Consider the following 20,790-nt stretch of genomic DNA (forward strand, 5'->3'; position numbering starts at 1 on the left):
ACACACACACACACACACACACACACACACATACACACGTGTATATATATATAATGTATCCATATTTCTAATTGTTTCATATTCTTACTTATTATTTACTTATTATTTTATTAATTTATGTATTAATTTATTTATATATTAATTCAATTATTTAACTTATAAATATGTATACCATAATTCCTATGATTAATCAAGCAGCGATGAAAATAACTACGGAGTGTTCGCGAGCATATAATCTGTCTGATTAGTCAACTTTAATTATTAATAACTTAGTAAATAATGATCTGAGCCAAAATCGGAAAAGGAACCTCTTGCTAAAATTTTCACCTTTTTTCACCTTAAAATATTAATCAAAAAATCATAATATTTAAAAGTGACAAAATAAAAACCCCACTAAGATTTGCTTGATGCAATAAGTTTTATGATTGTCATATCAGCAGTTTTGTTTATCTTGTCAGTTATTACGTCCAATTCACGTTGTTGCATTTATTTTTGCAACATCGGCTTGCTTTGATTATTTTCTGAAATGTGAATTTAATAACGGGAGAAAAACAAATTTCCGCATAGGTCCGTAATTTAATTGTGCGCGATATTCAAAAAGGTCTTCTTCAACAAAATATAGGCAAAACTAAATAAGTAGAAGAGACCAGAAAAAAGTTCCAGTTAACTGAGTCGGTGGCAGATAGAATCGGAAGAAGCCGAAAATGAGCAACATCCAAACAGGAGGATGTAAGAATAGTCCGAAAAGTTAAAAAAAAACCCAGTGATTATTGTCAGAAATTCAAGAAAAAATTAATCTTAATGTTTCTGATCGCACTATTCGTCGTAGACTTAATGAAATAAATTTATGCAGCCGGTTTGCACAAAAACGACCTTTCATCAGTGCTACTAATAAAAAAAAACGTTTGCAATTTGCCCGGAAATATCCGAACATGTCAATGGATTTCTGGAAAAAGATTCTATGGACAGATGAAAGCAAATTCGAGTTATTTAAACAAAAGAAGCGGAAAGTCTGGAGAAAAAGCAGAGAAGAAAGACTTTCAGATCGTCACATTCAGAAAATTGTAAAGCATAATGTAGGAAGTATTAAGGTCTGGGGATGTTTCTCATCGGAATAGGAAATCTTCAAAATCCGTCAAAATCGATAGAATTATGACGATAGATATTATTAATATAATTAATGAAAATTTAAAGGAGTCTTTGCTAAAGCTGGAGCAAGAAGATAATTTTATTTTTCAGCAAGATAATGATCTGAAGCACATAGCAAAGAAAGTCAAGCTTTTTTCCGTTCCTGCCGAATCAAATAACTGGAATGGGTTCCATAATCTCCAGATTTAAATCCGATTGGAAATCTATGAGTAATTCTGGATAATAAGATTAATAAATGGGGAGTAACTAATAAAAACTCCTATTTCGAAGCACTACATCTAGCATAGAATAATTTAAACTTTTAACATTTAAGAAATTTAGTTAGTAAAATTTAGTAAAACATATCAAGGAGATTTAAAAAAAATAATTAAGACTAAAAGAAGTCATACTAACTATTAATTAAAATAATATTGGTCTTTAAATCTTTAATATATTTTGTTTCATTTGTACGAAATAAATTAGCGTTATAAAAGAAGCGACTTTTTATTTTTATCGATTACTATATATATGAAATATGAAGTAATATGAAGCAATTGTCACTTTATTTGCTAGCTTACGATCTTATCAAATCGTCATAAAATTTATAGGCATTTATAATTTAAGGTTTAAAAATGCGCTTAATACATTGTGACATTGAGTTTAAGACATAGGAAGAAGATTTATGAATCTTATCGCACACGCGAAGAGCAAATAGATAGATTGTTTATCTCTATAAAATGATTTAATATTTTATATATCTTTTGCGTATGCAAATGTGCATATTCGCACAGTGCGAATTTACCTGTTTATGATTTTTTAATGAGATTACTCTAAAAAAGAAACAAAATAATAATTAAATAATAATTAAAATCGTTTATCACACTCATAAAGTATGTATACTTGACGTCAGGAATGCCTTAACACATGAATTTAAACACATTAGATTTATAATTATCCATTTTGGATCATTTTATTAGTGTTATTTGATTTTTAACATAATTACATACTTTCAGTGTATGATTATAGATATAATTCTATTTTTCAATTTTATAAAGATATCTAATGAGTTGAAAAGATACTATAATATTGCATTTTCTTTTAGAAAATATTTTATATTATCATTAATTTACTATCACATAATTTTTGATAACTGAAAATTAGGATAATTAAAGATATGTATAATATCGCCTTAATATTGAAATATTGCTTACACACATACACACACAAACACACACACACACACACACATATATATATATATTTATGTGTATATAGGGTAAAGTAGCTTAATATGAGAGGGGTTTTTAATATGAGATCTCCAATTATTTTATAAACCCGACCACTTTTCTTTATAAATGTTATTATCTCATATTGATAATAGATAACCGTGAAATCATATGTAAATGACAGTAGCGTAGCGCACGTGTACGGACGAGTGTATGACAATTTCGTTCATGGTGCTAAAGAAAGTTCTTGAATGTGCCACTTAAAAGGGCACATGATAATTATCAGAAGTGTCAATTTCTATTTTTTTCTTTTTTTTGTTTTGAAATATTGAAAACTTTAATTATAATACCTTTTTGAGTGCCCTATGTCAGGACAATAAATTTTTATTTGAATTTATTAGATATGTTATTTTAATTTTATAGATACAAGTTTTTTAAATATTCATTAAATATTAATTAAAATTTTTATTAATATTTTGATTTTATTATTATTTTAAATAAAGTTTATTACAGAATATAATACAGAATTAACAAACAATATATAAGTAACATATGTGATATAAAATTTGCAAAATATTAGACGTGTTTCTGTGCAATGTTATAAATTGCAGCACATTGTAATATTAGCTCAATTTATTCGTTTATCGCTATGTGATGCACTATCTATTCCGCATTCAAATTTTTTTCATGAAGATATATAAAATCTACAAAGCACAGTTAATAACATTGAAAATATAAAACGTTCTTTTATGAGTTTAATTTCTGATAAAATCAAGAGATAATTCAAACCTTGAACTAATTCTTCGAAAATGTGTATAACTAAAATCTTGAGTTTTATAAATAAAGTTATTTAAGCTTTATTATTTTAATCTGCTGCGTTATTATATTTACACATAATATATTATATTAACACAAAAAAAGAAGAAATGAAAACAAAAGTCACAGAATAACGTAAATTATAGTGCTTTTTGTGACGTCAACATCGTCTGTGATATTAGACCATCAATTTCATGTCTCGAATAGTATCAATAAAAGTTAATGAGAAATCAAAATCTAACGTCAAAATAACGTTATTTTTAATGGCGTCTATAGAATAAAGTAATGTTAAATTGCCATAAGAATACTTTTCAATCTTTCTTACGGATGATTAACAAATTAATTTTGTGATAAAATCGAAGATAATTACGAGTAGATTACGAATATAAATTTTGTATATAAGTTTCTAAATGTAGTCATTACAAGGATAACAAAATAATAGTAACAATAATTGGGATAAAAAAATGTTTTTTTTTATTAATAAAATACGTTTAATATTTATGTTTTATGTTGTACCGTTTGTCTAACTTAATTGTCTAATGAATACAATATTTCATTAAGAAGATAACTAATAAAATTCAATTTAATTTATGTATATATCAGAAAAGAAAGAAAAGATCTACTCAATAAATATTATTTTTTCATTAACAATAATATTAATATAAATAATAAAATATTAATATTTATATTTAGAATGTATACATAATTATACAATAGCTAAATAAAATTAAAATTAGCGTACTTCTTAAATTCACATCTAAAATTAAATTTTAACGTCTTTCTTAGAAATTATACATGTAATATTTTCTTTTGTACTTAAAATAGCAGAAAATTGTATCTGCAAGAAACAAAAATAAACAGTGATATTTTTACAAATATTTATTTAGGATTTATTTCAATAATCACAAATCTTAATCTAAATCGAGTCCTAATCAATCCATTTTCTTATCATTGATCTAATACGTATAGAAACAAGAAAAAATATCGAGGGATCTCCCCTCCCAAGAAATTTTACAAAGTTTTATTAAACAATTAGAGATTTAGTGTCAAAAATCTTTCATTATATTTACAATATGGTCATACAGAACGCTTCTTACGTTGTAAGCATATAAAAAGTCCACATGCGTGTAATCACCATTTGCTACTAGGAATTTACCGTAAGGATTACCAAGTTCTTTATATAAATGATCCACATCCTATAAAAAAAGCGTAATGTGAAAGCAGTTATTTATACAATTTAAAGTCCTGTCATGCATATGATAAATTCAGTTTATTTCGAGTATCTTAAATATTACCAAGTGAATTTTATTTTTTGCAAAATTGTAATAAAAGATCTTATATGAAATGTAAATCGTTTTCAGCTATGTTTTAAAAATAAAAATCTCTCCTTACTCTTCCTTCCTATATGTAATGTCACATATAAGATTATATTCTTTTTTCTTCTTGAAGCAATAAGTATCCTAATCACTATTAGAGGTACTCGAAATAAACTAATATGTAAAAATGAAAAAGTTACAAACATCATTGTCCGCTAATTCATCGTTAGTGCTGTAAAATAATAAGACTGGTGTTTGTATTTTTCTTAAATTGTAATCCGGTGGAGTAGATGAATTGTATTTCTCTTTATTACCGCTTAGTCCGTAGTCGTATTGTTTAAACTTTCCAGATGTAATAAAAGACCCTGACAACAGAAATATACTGTTGTTTTATATTATATTTTATAAAATTATGAAAGTATTACAACAATATAATAAAAATATATTGCTTTTTTTTTCTTAAACATAATGGACTCATTAATACGAATAAACGCTTACCAGTTGCAACAAGTTGACTTAAATGTATTAGTTGCTTCATTGATGCACTTGTCAAATTACGTCCCTTAATTATCGATAGCATAGTCTACAAAGATAGCATTAATATAACCAGGTTTATCGAAGTCTAATAACAATTGTGATATTAATATAAATATATATATATATATATATATATATATATATATATATATATTCATATGTATATGGGTATACATAAGTTTAATTATTAATTCCCAATTAATTCTTGAAAATACGTATGTATATTAGACAAAGTACAAGAGTTATAACAAAGAAGTCATCAGAATCACCATTATTTAGCAGATTATTTAATCGACTACAAACATTAAATTGTAATTAAAAGATGTTAAAGACATATTATAATATTTTATGGCATACACTGTCAAAATGTCCCTTGCCGCCGGATCCAAAAGTCAAGGGCGAATTCGAACAAAAAAGCTCCGTGCCTTCTTGCGCGCATGCTATTTTTTGCAGCAATTCTAGGCCTTTGGATGCAGGCTTTAATTCGTACAGACGGAGTAATGGCCTCATTTTCTACAAAACGTTTGATCCATGAAATCTTGGAAGTTTATTATGATAAAGTTAATTTGTTTCCATCGAGTTTAGAATGACATACGTCAGTGGTATGTTGAGCTATGACCTCTGCAATAGCTTGTATTTTTGGATTATTCATTTTGCCGCAATAAGCAATAGGGGCCATTGCGAACATTATTTTGATCTTGTCTTGGTACTCGGGCTTTTCTGACGCCAACACAAAAAAGTTTGTGGTACCCTGGCTATGCGCCAAGTAAACCAGCTGTTTTTGACCAGTGATCTCCAAGGTATAATCTATGATTGCAGGAAGATCGCGCGTGCCCATCTCGTGCCAGCTGTAATTTACAAAAAAGATATAATTTTTATAATAAATTATTCACTGGTATTATTTTCGATATAGTAGTATTATGCTTGAATATAATAATATAGTAGTATTTATATTTATATAATAACATTTATATTTAAATAAAATAAATAATTTGATGGAAACTAATTTAAAAAAGGAACAATGCAAACGAATAATATTGATATTTAAAACTTAAGTATTATTTTTGGTGCCGTATTTTTGTATTAAATAATTTAATAGATTTTTGTAACCAAATTATGAGAGTATACATAAAGATATTTAATTAATTAGAAGTAAAAAGTCTGAATAGAAGTTAGTTTAAAATCTAGATAGTGTGTGAATAATGTTATATTTTAAATATATCATTTTATTATCATATTTTAAATATATTTATGCAGAAAATTTATTTGATTAATATTGAAAAAGCATTTAAATAGAAAGATGCTAATAAGATAATATTATAAAAAATTATAATATTTTTTGTGATTAATTACTGTGGACAGAAAATAATATACGATATTTATGTTTTTATTTTCCTTTTCAATTGTTTAAATATTCTGTTGTATTTTATACGATTCTTGTTAAATTTTATATATCATATACAGTTGCATTTACGCAATACATTAGTCACGTTTTGAACTATGATTTGACTGAAATCAAATATGCATGTGTGTAGGTATATGTCGTGTTTGACAACTTAGATCTTGTATCGAATAATCGAAGAAATATGCTATAGATAAAAAATTTGGTTATTTAAATTACTTTAAAATTTAAAATATGCTGTATGTGATTATTTTTTGCCAAATTGTAACATCTTTAAATTGTCAACTTTCGAAAAAAAGAACTTTCTTTGAGTGATATAAAATAAGACTGCAATAGCACAACCTTAAATTATATAACTAAACATATAAATTTGGGAAAAGGAAGGTAATACGAGTCAGTCGCAGTTGGTGAGGCGTAATTTATTAATCTGTATTCAATGCAAATTACAAAATTGAAATAAATTTAAATCGACACATAGACTTAATCTTAACTACGACTTTGATTGGAATAATGTTAGGGTCCTAGATAAGGAACGCTGTTATTATAAGAGACTCATCTCTGAAATGATCTACATAAAAAAACAAAAAAGGCATTAATTTGCAAACGGACACCGAAAATTTGGACGAAATATACTCGGCAATTGTAGATAAACTCTTCAAGATCTAAATCACACATAATATAATAAATAATAAACGGCTTGTTTTTGATTTTCGATAGGATTGACATAGGTTATATTGATGTGCGATCTGTTTGTTGGTATCAGTCTTTTTTGAGACACTCGAGATGTTGTTACCCCAATATCTCAGTGTTATAAGCAACTTTAAAGAGACAAAATTTCGACCCACATTTGACAATGTCCTACATCATTGGGTAATTATCTTGACCACGTATTATGTCTTGACTATTTATTATTTAATTTCTTTCAATTGTTACATTTTCCTTAATTTATATTATTTTATCTTTATTTGCTTGACTAACTACCTTGTTTTTCTTAATTTAAATTTTCAATTTTTACTTTATCAACATTATCATTATTTTTATTCGGTTGACTAACTACTTTGGTTTCTTCTCAATAAAAATTAAAAAAAATTTTTTTTTAATTTTTTTTTAATTTTTTATTTATCAGCCTACCAACCAATGATGTTCAGACTTTTATTATAAATTTATCCACACCAACAAACGATAAGACAATTACTTTGATCGAGAGTTTGCAACTTTGCGTTTTGGACTCATACTTTCTTCCAATGTGTCAACGTCACAATATTTATGTAAGTGACTGCATTACGTTCTTATCATTGTAACTATTAGTTCGATGCTTTGTATCTGGCTTTTATACGATTGTTTAGATTTGTCATACTGTTTATATTTCGAGTAATTTTTGCGCTGAAAATGGCCTAAAAAGAAGGCCGAAACGTACGTCTCATTTTTATGTCAAATCAATTTAAATTTATTTCAATTTTGTTATTTGAATTAAATACAGATTAATAAATTACGCCTCACCAACTGCGACTGACTCATATTGCCTTCCTTTTCCTAAATTTATATGTTTATTTTAACGAGTCTTACTATTTTAATTTATTGTTTATATAACTAAGTTATTTTAACATAAGACAAAAAAATTAGCTCTCATGTGCTTAAGTTTAAACTTTATCAATTGATGATAATGAAAGTATATATATAGCATATATTTAAAAAGAAAATAAAAGATATGTGAGTCCTCTGTTGACACTTTTACATTTTCTATGATTTCTGCTTTGTTTTATCTTCTGAAATGTTATTAGTATTAATAAACTGCGTTCTTTTATATGTATAATATATATATATATATATATATATATATGAAGTTTAAATGTTAAGTGATAAAAGTTCAAACAAAACGTTTAAAAAATAAGAACTATTATATTTGTTTTTTTTATCATAAAGACATATATATATATATTCAAATGATTTAGCTATACAATCTGATGGACCTAAGAAACAGACGAATTTAATGTAGTTATGATGGTTGATAACATATCGCGTTGTCTCCTTCTCAAATCTAATAATTCAAAATCAATTTTAAATGAATTTATACCACTTTGTGTCTGAGTAGTCACTCATATATATATATATTTATCTATTTATTCTCACCTGAAATCCCAATACTCTTCGTCACTAGTAGACTTATTCACATGTTTAAGCGAATACGTGGTACCACGCATATTACCAAGCCAGACGTCATATCCCGCATCCGCCAAAATGTATCCTAGAATCAAAGATAATTACAATATAACAGAAAACAAATAATAACAAACGATTAATAAAAGCAATAAAAAATTGGAACTAATAGTAGAGTAAAAATTTTTATCAATTTTTGAGTTCTTTGTAAATAAAAATATAATTGTTAACTTATAATTTACACGCAATTCAGACTAAGATATATTAAACTAAATCTAAGAAAATATTATTAAAAAATAATTTAATATTTTGTCACCAAAGTATAATATCTTTACCTAAACTTTTCCCGGGTCCTCCAATGATCCAACATGCCGAACAAGCCCTAAGGCCGGGGATTAAAAGTGCAACAGGCTTTTTCTCGCTTGAATCATTTGAATTTGCTCGACCTGTTACCCGATGTAATTCCAAAATATAACCGTCACACGTGGTTACTATGTGTCTCTCACCATTGTAGCCGTATTTCTCCACTAATTCTAACTACATAATAATACTTTAACTTCTCTAATTTAAATCGTACAATTAAGGGATTAAGTTATGTTAAGAATTGACTGCACAAAAAACTATATAACTATTACTGTGCAGCCATTAAATCTATGATTAATATCAAATACATTAATTATTTAATGTATAAGATTTTATTAAAGAAATACCTAATAAAATTTAATATAAACATATATCAGACGAAAAAGAGTATCTGCTCAGCATATATTATGTTTTCAATAACAACATTCATACAAATAGTAAAATATTTATATTAAGAATATACATAATATACGATTATAATATGATTATAAGATTAATGTAGTTTTTAAAATTTATAATATCTAGAACTTTAAATTAATAAAATTGTAAAATACCCAGAGATTTAAATATTACTAACAATAAGTAAAATAATTTTTAACGTCTTTTTTAAAAATTATATATGTAATATTTTTTATCATTATTAAGATAGAAGAAAATTCTACAAGAATTCTACAAGAATTAAAATATAAAGAAGTTAAACTTTTATAAACAATTATAAAAATTTTTCATTATTTTCTTCAAGAAACAATACAAACATCAAAATTAAATAATTTTAATTTTAAATTATAAAACTATTAAATGCGCTTAAAACGAATATTTAAAAGAAACAATAGATTCTACGAAAATTTGACGTTTTTGCTTATGTCATTATGTGACACATACATTTTTAATGATAAAGCAAATATAAATTTTTTAAAAAATTGTTTTAAGCAATGAAAAAATTATATGTATCTATACTATTTATCCAAACACCCTTTCTTTCTTTTAAATTTACTTTTGATTCATAAAATTGAAAGGTGTACTTACAGTAGTAAGATGCGCATCTTCGGGTATATTATTGATCGGGGCTTTGTCGGTCGTTGTTATTAATTGATCTATTGTTGACAAAGTATCCAAAGAATTAAGCTCGAGAAGAGCTGGAGTTATCGTAATGGATGTCAAACTTAAAAAAAGAAAAGTTAGCAGTAACATCGTTATCGTTCGATGATATGACCTGATTGAGAGCGAAATGAATTGTGCGATTTTCTCGAATGCGTGCATATACACACAAACACACACACACACACCCACACACACATATACACACACGTGTATGTATACATTATATGTATATATATATATATATATATACATATAATGTATTCATATTTTTAATTGTTTCTTATTCTTACTTATTATTTACTTATTATTTTATTTAATTATTTATTAATTTATTTATATATTTATTTAATTATTTAACCTCTAAATTCCTTAATCAAGCAGAGATAAAAATAACTACGGAGTGTTCGCGAGCATATAATCCGTCTGATTAGTCAACTTTAATTATTAATAACTCGGTAAACAACAGGAGCGGAGAGTTCGGAGAAGAAGAACTTCCAGATCATCATATTCAGAAAATATAAAGCATAAATGAAGGAAATATTAAGGTCTGGCAATGTTTCTTATGAGCAGGAATAGGAAACCATGTCAAAATCGATGAAATTATGACAACAGATGTCTATATTAATATAATTAATTAAAATTTAGAGAAGTCTTTGCTAAAGCTCGGGCGAGAAAATAATTTTATTTTTCAGCAAGATAATGATCCAAAGCACACAGCAAAGAAAGTCAAGCTTTTTTCCGTTCCTGCCGAATCAAATAACTGGAATGGGTTCCATAATCTCCAGATTTAAATCCGATTGGAAATCTATGAGTAATTCTGGATAATAAGATTAATAAATGGGGAGTAACTAATAAAAACTCCTATTTCGAAGCACTACATCTAGCATAGAATAATTTAAACTTTTAACATTTAAGAAATTTAGTTAGTAAAATTTAGTAAAACATATCAAGGAGATTTAAAAAAAATAATTAAGACTAAAAGAAGTCATACTAACTATTAATTAAAATAATATTGGTCTTTAAATCTTTAATATATTTTGTTTCATTTGTACGAAATAAATTAGCGTTATAAAAGAAGCGACTTTTTATTTTTATCGATTACTATATATATGAAATATGAAGTAATATGAAGCAATTGTCACTTTATTTGCTAGCTTACGATCTTATCAAATCGTCATAAAATTTATAGGCATTTATAATTTAAAGGTTTAAAAATGCGCTTAATACATTGTGACATTGAGTTTAAGACATAGGAAGAAGATTTGTGAATCTTATCGCACACGCGAAGAGCAAATAGATAGATTGTTTATCTCTATGAAATGATTTAATATTTTATATATCTTTTGCATATGTAAATGTGCATAGTCGCACAGTACGAATTTACCTGTTTATGATTTTTTAATGAGATTACTCTAAAAAAAACAAAATAATAATTAAAATCGTTTATCACACTCATAAAGTATGTATATTTGACGTCAGGAATGTCTTAACACTTGAATTTAAACACATTAGATTTATAATTATCCATTTTGGATCATTTTATCTCTATGAAACGATTTAATATTTTATTTATATATCTTTTGCGTATGCAAATGTGCATAGTCGCACAGTACGAATATACCTGTTTATGATTTTTTAATGAGATTACTCTAAAAAAGAAACAAAATAATAATTAAATAATAATTAAAATCGTTTATCACACTCATAAAGTATGTATATTTGACGTCAGGAATGCCTTAACACATGAATTTAAACACATTAGATTTATAATTATCCATTTTGGATTATTTTATTAGTGTTATTTGATTTTTAACATAATTACATACTTTTAGTGTATGATTATAGATATAATTGTATTTTTCTATCTTATAAAGATATCTAATGAGTTGAAAAGATACTATAATATTGCATTTTCTTTTAGAAAATATTTTATATTATCATTATATCATTATTATCATTATAAATATAATTGAAGTTTTAAATGTAATTTTTCTAAGTTCAACCATAGCTAACTCTCTCTCTCTCTCTGTGTCTCTCTCTTTATATATATATATAATGTAATTGAAGTTTTAAATGTAATTTTTCTAAGTTCAACCATAGCTAACTCTCTCTCTCTCTCTCTCTCTCTCTTTTTATATATATATAAAGAGAGAGAGAGAGAGAGAGAGAGAGAGAGAGAGAGAGTTAGCTATGGTTGAACTTAAAAAAATTACATTTAAAACTTCAATTATATTTCCAGGTAGTATGACGTCAAATAATAGCTATATTCATATGACATCAAGTGATAAAAAAATGACTTATGCAAGTTTTTTAAATATTTATTAAATATTAATTAAAATTTTTATTAATATTATCATTTTATTATTGTCTTAAACAAAGTTTATTGCAGTAATATAATATAGAATTAACACATAATATATAAGTCACATATGTGATATAAAACTTGCGAAATGTTACACGTGTTTCTGTGCAATGTCATAAATTACTGCACATTGTAATATTAGCTTAGTTAGTTCATTCGTTTATCGCTATACGATTCACTATCTATATAAACTATCTATTTCGCATTTAAGTTTTTTTCATGAAGATATATAAGGTCTACAAAACATAGTTAATAACATAGAAAATATGCAACATTTTCTTATCAGTTTAATTTCTGGTAAAATCTCAAAAGATAATTCAGATCTTGTACTGATTGTTCGAAAATGGACAGAGCGATAAATATCTAAATGAATGAAACTCTCTTGTTTTTTACACTTTCTAGTATCAGATGTAAAATAGGGGTTTATTCATATAACTAAAACTTTGAGTTTTATAAATTAAGTTATTTAAGTTTTATTATAGTCTGCTACGTTATTTTATTTACACATAAAAAAAATAAATGAAAAAGAAAAGTCACAAAATAATGTCAAATTATAGTACTTTTGGTGACGTCAATATCGTCTGTAATATTAGACCGTCATTTTCATGTTTTTGAATAATATTAATAAAGGTTAATGGGAAACTAAAATTTAACGTCAAAATGACATTATTTTTAGTGACGTCTATTTGCTTCGTTGATGCAACAGTAGGAAGATGTTCCAAAATTATCGGTAGAAGAATCTGCAAAGATAGCATTACTGTAAATATACTGAATCAATAATAATAAATTATTAATTATTATTAAAAATAAGTTATTATTTAAAATGCAATAGGCTTAACTTTAATTAGTCCATAATTAATTCTTGAAATTATGCATCTATGTTATAACATAGTACTAGAATTATAATGGAAAATTGATTATATTATGTATTTCACAGAGAGAAAATTATCTACAAAATACAAAATATAATTAAAGCACATTAAAGGCATACTTTGTTAAATTGTTCCTTATCAAGTTCAACAACGAGAAAGGGCAAGTTTGAGCTAAAGGATTGTGTGTTAGCATCTCTTGCGCACACTAATCGAATTTTTCCATCCATTTGCTGGTAGACTTAAATACACACCAAATAATTTCGTCAACATCTAGAACGAAATGTTTAGTCTATGAAATCTGTAAAATTTATTACGGCAAAGTTCATTTTTTCTATCAAAGCTATAATTATATTATAAATTATATTATACGTCAATGAGACCTACCATAGCCGAATATCTGAGCAGTGAAAGGAATCACATAAACTCTACCGCAATAAGTGAAAAGAGTCATCGCCTGGATCTTGTTCTCGTATTCAGGCACTTCCGTCATCGTCATTGCAAAGCAGTTTGTGGTCAAGTAAAACAGTTTTTGTTGAACGGTGGTCTTCAGGATAGAATCATTGCGGGAAGATCGTATGTACCAATCTCGTACCAGCTATAATACACGAAAAAATTTCTAAATTATTCGCTGATATTTTCGATACTACATAGTATCAATTGTACCATATAAATATATAAAAGCATTTACTCTTTATTATATGTTATTATATGTATATTATTATTCTCAAGTTTTATTAAATGATGTTTAATTTACATAATAGCAAATTTTTTTATAAATTAGAAAATATAATGCATAAGTGCATTAGTTGTTATATTCATTTTGATACAACAAAATCTTTAAACAAAAAGATATTATGGCAAGAATTTGGCCTTTTTTTAAATATAATTTTAAATAATTACAATGTTTGACTTACATATGATTGCAATAATTACAGTGTTTGATGTACATATATGATTGTTACAAAGTTTAACGGATTACATACACAAATTATTAATATGGAAAGACCTAATGATTTTTTTCAAGAGAGAACTGTAATTGTATGAGTGTAAATATATTATAAATTATTTTGTTTCTTAAATGTTTGCATGTTTTTAAAGAAGAAATTGCATGGTTTTTGAGTCTTTTATAATCGTAAAATTTATTACGGATGATGTGTTGCTACGTTAGTTTTACAGAAACAAATAACACTGATTTTCCGATAATTACCTAGAGTCTATACAAAAAATCAAAGACATATTATCTACATTTTTATGATGTCATGACAAAAATTGGTGCTACAAAAGAAAATTTTTAAAAGGAATAATATAGATATCTTCGAAATATTTTATTATTTTATTTAGAAGCCGTGATTTTTAGTTATATTGAAGAAGAGAAGGCAATTTAAACAATCTTATTAAGAAGATAATTAAACACACATGAGAAAGAAAATGATCGCTTATTCTTATCGGTAATATTAACGGCAAAATTTATAAAACATATTACTACATTATCTGTTATACAATATCGTTATTATTAACTGTTACATAATTATTATTATATACAGAGCAAATAATAATTTTAAATAAAATTTTAAGTAAAAAGTTAATATATAACCTTAGTACATTAAATACAAGACAAGATTATTTTATTTTAACAAAGATTTATTTACGGGAAAAAAAGATTTATTTGCTTATTTGAACAATATATACATATAATAGATATATTATTATTAATGGATATCGCATATATCTTTATTTCAATTTTTGAATATATCACAAAAATTCCTGTTTATTAACATTGTATGTGTATTATAAATATAATTAAACGTTACGAAACAATAAGTATCAAAAAACAATTTGATATATAATTATTTGCAAGATTGTCATTTTGTTTGTACCTAACGATATAATTTTAAAACAAGGCAATCGATATTTATTTCGACGGAGCAAATCCCACTCTGTTTTTTCCTAAATCGAACACCGTATAGTAAGAGCTAATAAATAAATCACCGAGAATCCACAAGTTAGAATCCGCTAAGTTAGATCTTGAGAAGTTGCTGAAACATGAAGTAGTACCATCATCCGCTATCACCTGTGGAAAATTAATTACAATGTGTGAACACTTTTTATTCTGAATAATTTAAACTAAATTATGATGCATAATACTCACTTCAACAATATAATCCTTAGGGGTAAGCTCTAACGTCTTATTATTCAGAACACCAATCGTAGGCAACTTATCAAGTAGGCCACAATCAACCTTTGAACAAAAAATAATATTAAATGACTAATTAATAATTTAATAAATATTATATATTATTATTTATAAATCACATATGACTCACACATATGAGTCATATGTGATAAACTCGTTACATATTAAACATTTTTTGATGTTTTAAATTACTGCACATTAAAATATTTGCTTCTATTCGTTTATTGCTATGTTAGTCACTATCTATTCCGCACTATATGCATTATCTGTTCCATATTCAAATTTTTTCATACATAAAGCCTACAAAGCACAAATAATTACATTGAAAATAAAACATTTTCTTATCAGTTTAATTTCTGATAAAATCTCAAGAGATAATTCAAATTTTGAACTGATTCTTCGAAAATGGAAACAGATTAAATTTTATTATTAATCTGCTACGTTATTATATTCACACATTAAAAGGAATGAATAAAAAAGAAATGTCACAAAATAACGACATATTGTGATACTTTTTGTCACGTCAATCGTCTATGACATTAGACCATTTTCATGTGTTGAAAACGTCAATTAGTGTCATCATCGATAAAGATCAATGAGAGATCCAAGTCTAATGTCAAAATGATGTATGCTTGCTACCTGGATTACTAATTCAACAATTTTTTCATGAACGAGCAAGCGGGAAAAGTAATCATTAATTTCTTAACATTATCGTAAGTTTTTTCATAGAATATTTTATGTTATGAGTGCGTTAGTATAAAAGAATCTAATAACATCAAAAGAAAGGCAATATGAGCTCAACATAGGGTGTGAAATAAAAACTTAAGTTTTTTTAAAATAAAAATATGTTTAATTAAACGTTTCGGTACATCTTCGGACTATTTTAGACAATACAACGAAAAAAATATGTAATTATATAACAAGCTAAAGCACTTAAAAGAGTCTGTTGGTGTTGGCTCAGTAGTCCGAGGATTTATCCAATAATCACAATCTTGATAAAAAGTGGATCGAGTCTCAATCAATCCATTTCGTTGTCATCATTCTAATGCGCACATAAATAAGAAATAATATTAAAAAATGTTAGCAGTCTATCCGTTTTTTCTAAGATATTTTTGCGCATTAATTTTCACAGAATTTCACTGAGCAATTGTATGCAGATGTACATTTTCGGAACTGTGTCATTAGACTTATTATTTTGTCATATAAAAGGCTCTTTACATCGTTAGCCCACATAAAGTCCGTATGGGTGAATTTATTATGTGGAACTCGGAATTTACCACAAGGATTACCAAGTTCTGCGTATAATTGATTCACGTCCTATGGAAAAAGCGTATTGTAAATGCAATATTTCGTGCAATTAAAATCATATCGTACATACGATAATTTAGTTCATCTCGAGCATTTTTAATATTACCAGATAATTTTATTTTCTTCTAACAATAAGTTGTACATATACGAATTTCATATGAAAAATAAAAGTTATCTTTAATCTCTTCTTTTTTTATATTACACATATATAGAATTACATATAAGTTTATATTATTTTTTTTCACAAAGAAATAAGTATTTTGACAAATATTAAAGATACTTTGAGATAAACCAATGCATAACAGAAAAGTTACAAACCATGACGTTCACGAACAAATCGTTACTGCTGTAATGCAATAATACTGGTACATGTATTTTTGTCAGATCGTAACTCGGTGGATTGAATGAACTGTATTTTATTTTATTAAAGAACAGTCCATGATCATATTGTCTAAATTTTCCTGATGTAATAAATATAAGAAAAATATATTATTTATGCTTCATATTACATTTTATAAAATTTTCAAAGTGTTTATAAAATTTGCATATGATAGAAACATGTTGCTTTATTTTTCTTAAGTAATATACGGGCACATTAATATGAATAAATACTTACCACTTTTGATAAGTTGCGCAAAATGCACTATTTGCTTTATTGATACACCAGCGGGAACATGTTCCCAGATTATCGGTAGAAGAGTCTACAAAAATAGCATTAAGTAATATTTATCAATTCAATGAATATTAATTATTAATAAAAATAAGTTATTATTTAAAATACAATAAACTTTAGTTTGATTACTAATTCATAATTAATTCTTGAAGTTACTTGTCTTGGTTAGAACATAAGAATTATGATAGAAAAACCATTATATTATTTTGCAGAAAATCATCTACAAAAGACAAAATGTAATTAAAGTGCATTAAAATAATACTTTGTTAAATTGTTCCGTGTTATATCCAACAATCAGAAAGAGCAAGTTCGAGCAAAGGGGTTGCGTCATGGCGTCTTCTGCGCACACTAATTGTGCGAAATATTTCATCCATTTGCTGGTAGGCTTAAATTCATACACACCGAATATATTCATCAACATCTAGAACGAAATGTTTAGTCCATGAAATCTGTAAAGTTTGTTACAATAAAGTTAATTTTTTCTATCAAAATTATAATTACATTATATACGTCAATGAGACCTACCATAACCGAATTTCTAAAAGATGAAAAAAATCGCATAAGTAAACTCGGCATTCTACCGCAATAAGCAACAGGAGCCATTGCAAACATCGCCTGGATCTTGTTCTGGTACTCGGGCATCTCCGTCGTCATCACAAAGAAGTTTGTGGTACCCTGACTATGTCCCAAGTAAAACAATTTTTGTTGATCGGTGGTCTTCAGAATATAATCTATCATCACAGGAAGATCTCTTGTGCCGATCTCGTGCCAGCTTTAATGTACAAAAAAAGATTTCTAAATTATTCGCTGTTTTTGGCACTATAGTAGCATTTAGTAGATTTATATGTAGTAGATTTATATATATGAATAGAATAAATTATTTCTTATGGAACTTTCGCATTTTTTATAAGAGATACAGAAGGATATTCAATTAGGTATAAGTTAAATCTGAATTAAATATTAGTTAAATCTAAAGAGAATTTAGTCATCTTTATCTAGTCATCTGACAGTAATAAAAATATATGACATGTTTAAAAATAAGATAAAAAAAAGTTGTGATAATTTAGATTGCAACTTTTGTGTCGATACTTTTATATTTTCTAGGATCTTGATTTTTAATTTCATTTTAAAATGTTTTACGAGTAATATTAATAAAATTGTATTATATGTCTATATTTGTGTTCTCACCTGAAATCCCAAAACTCTTTGTCATCAACAGTAAAATACATATGTGTACGCGAATACGTGGTACCACGCGCATTACCAAGCCACACGTCATATCCCGCATCCGACAAAATGTATGCTAGGATCAAAAATAATTACAACATAACAAAAAACAAATAACAAAAATAATTAATAAAAACAATAAAAATTACACAAATAATAATTGTTAATTACTTATAATTTACATGTGATTCAAAGTTAAAGATATTAAACTACTTAATCTAAGAAAATATTTTATTTAAACATATAATTTAATATATTTTTTACCGATAAAATATAATATTTTTACCTAAACCTTTTTCGGGCCCAGTAATAACCCAACAAGCAGAACTGCACAAAATGCCTGCCATAAGAAACACAACAGGTTTTTGCACTTGCAAGTCGCTTGAATTTGTCCGTCCTATTAGCCGATGTAATTCCAAAATATAACCATCAAACGTGGTTACTTTGTGTAGTTGACCATTGTAGCCATATTTGTTCACTATTTCTAGCTACATAATAAAACAATAGCTTCCTCATTTAAATTGAAAAATTAAGGAATCGTTCAGATCTGGATAAATGAAATGATTGTACTATGTAACGACCAAATTTATAATTAATGTTAAACTTATTTATTTAATGTTTCATTAAGAAGACTAACTAATAAAATTTAATTTAATGTTTGTATCAGAGAAAAAAGAGAAGATCTGCTCAATAAACATTATTTTTTTCATTAACAAAAATATTGATACAAATAGTAAAATATTTATATTAAGAATATATATATAATTATACAATAGCTAAATAAAATTAAAATTAGTGTCTTTCTTAAATTCATTTCTAGAATCTTAAATCAATAAAATTGTATTAATTTGCAGAGATTTAAGGTATTGCAAAGTAAATTTTAACGTCTTTCTTAGAAATTATATATGTAATATTTTTTTAAATTAAAATAGCAAAAAATTCTATCTGCAAGAAACAAAAAATGAAACTTTTACAAATATTTAAGGAAATTTTTCGTTATTTTTTAAAAGAATCCTAATATCAAAATTTGAAAAAATTTAATTTGATCAGAGAATTGCGTGCAAATATTTAAAAAAAAACGAAAATCAACAAAATTTTTACGCTTTTGCCACATTTCATTGTGATATATACATTTTTAATGACGAGATAAATATAAATCATTCTAAATTTCAAACGATGAAAAGTATCTGTATTTCTGTACAATTTACGCACACACATTTTTTCCAAATTTACTTCTGACTTACAAAATTGAAAGATACACTTACAGTTGTCAATTTCTCGTTTGGATCTATGCTTGAGGAAAATTGATGCATGAGTTCTTTGACCGCTGATATCCAATGAATTCTCGACGAGTCATCGAATTGATTAAACTCTAAAAGATTCGGCATCGCCTTAACGAATGCCAAAATTGAAAAGAGAAGAGTTAGTAATAGCATCATTGTCATTTGATAAGATTGCTATGGCGTGGATCGTTGGAATCAAAATTTTATATATATATGGATGTATGAGTTTAGAAAAACACTACGTGGTAAAAACGTCTATCTTTGTTACTGAAATTTGAACAAGAACTTGGAGAGCACTCTAATAGCGTCTCCTCGCGTAGACATGGAATCACTAAAAATATATCACTAGTTTATTTGCTACTTATATGGTCTTATCGAATGCCATCGTCATAATGTCATAAGTTCTAGTTCAAGTTTGATAATTTTGATAATTCAATCAACACATTGAAAAATTATGATTGAGAAATCGAGAAAAAGATTTGTAGATCTTATCGCATCTACAAACCACAAGTAGATTAATTGTTTGTTCATGAATACTATATATTTTATACATATATTTTTCGTGTGCAAATGCATAACCACATTGTATACGGATTTATCTGTTTGTGTAATTTTTTATTTGTATGACTTTTTGATTCTTATTCTTATTTTCAATAAATTATGCATATTATCGTATTTACGCATCTTATTTAAGACTATTTGTTAATATCAATTAAAGCAAGAGACTTATTTTCTTTCAAAAACTGTCCTATGAATTTTTCCAACGATTCGTCCAAGAAATTGATGCAATAAGAAGATGCAAGAAAAAATAAAAACGATTAATTT

General features: G+C 26.2%; 2 protein-coding genes across 3 annotated transcripts; both read right to left on the reverse strand.

The window, feature by feature from the left end:
* Positions 1-4,034: 4,034 nt before the first annotated feature.
* LOC140670437 (lipase 3-like) lies at positions 4,035-10,195 on the reverse strand. The gene is made up of 8 exons (XM_072901024.1): positions 9,972-10,195; positions 8,918-9,119; positions 8,556-8,670; positions 5,619-5,871; positions 5,381-5,536; positions 4,985-5,069; positions 4,691-4,851; positions 4,035-4,366 (listed from the first exon to the last, which is right to left on the reverse strand). The coding sequence occupies exons 1-8, from the start codon at positions 10,134-10,136 to the stop codon at positions 4,217-4,219; spliced, it is 1,287 nt and encodes a 428-aa protein (XP_072757125.1). The 5' UTR covers positions 10,137-10,195; the 3' UTR covers positions 4,035-4,216.
* Positions 10,196-15,050: 4,855 nt separating this feature from the next.
* Positions 15,051-20,297, reverse strand: LOC140670438 (lipase 3-like). Of its 2 annotated transcripts, XM_072901026.1 has the most exons (10): positions 19,948-20,297; positions 18,969-19,170; positions 18,644-18,758; positions 17,981-18,227; positions 17,718-17,876; positions 17,399-17,483; positions 17,101-17,243; positions 16,693-16,791; positions 15,430-15,519; positions 15,051-15,351 (listed from the first exon to the last, which is right to left on the reverse strand). In XM_072901026.1, exons 1-10 carry the CDS (start codon positions 20,125-20,127, stop codon positions 15,193-15,195), a joined length of 1,479 nt encoding a protein of 492 aa, XP_072757127.1. In that variant the 5' UTR covers positions 20,128-20,297; the 3' UTR covers positions 15,051-15,192. The 2 variants fall into 2 exon arrangements, with proteins under 2 accessions (XP_072757127.1, XP_072757128.1); XM_072901027.1 differs by lacking the exons at positions 15,051-15,351; positions 15,430-15,519 and adding an exon at positions 15,657-16,516.
* Between the last annotated feature and the right edge of the window lie 493 nt (positions 20,298-20,790).

This window comes from Anoplolepis gracilipes, chromosome 10 (genome assembly GCF_047496725.1).
Source record: "Anoplolepis gracilipes chromosome 10, ASM4749672v1, whole genome shotgun sequence".
Classification (NCBI taxonomy): domain Eukaryota; kingdom Metazoa; phylum Arthropoda; class Insecta; order Hymenoptera; family Formicidae; genus Anoplolepis; species Anoplolepis gracilipes.

Bases quoted from the DNA above. Each gene is read 5' to 3' on its own strand.
- LOC140670437 (XM_072901024.1), bottom strand. From the start codon at position 10,136: ATGTTACTGCTAACTTTTCTTTTTTTAAGTTTGACATCCATTACGATA. The intron at 5,872-8,555 runs GTGAGAATAAAT...TGTAAATTACAG, and splicing joins GAAGAGTATTGGGATTTCAG to CTGGCACGAGATGGGCACGC. The intron at 4,367-4,690 runs GTTTGTAACTTT...CTTTTTTTATAG, and splicing joins ATGAATTAGCGGACAATGAT to GATGTGGATCATTTATATAA.
- LOC140670438 (XM_072901026.1), bottom strand. From the start codon at position 20,127: ATGACAATGATGCTATTACTAACTCTTCTCTTTTCAATTTTGGCATTC. The intron at 16,792-17,100 runs GTTTGTAACTTT...CTTTTTCCATAG, and splicing joins ATTTGTTCGTGAACGTCATG to GACGTGAATCAATTATACGC. The intron at 15,520-16,692 runs GTAAAGAGCCTT...TTTTGTTCAAAG, and splicing joins ACTTTATGTGGGCTAACGAT to GTTGATTGTGGCCTACTTGA.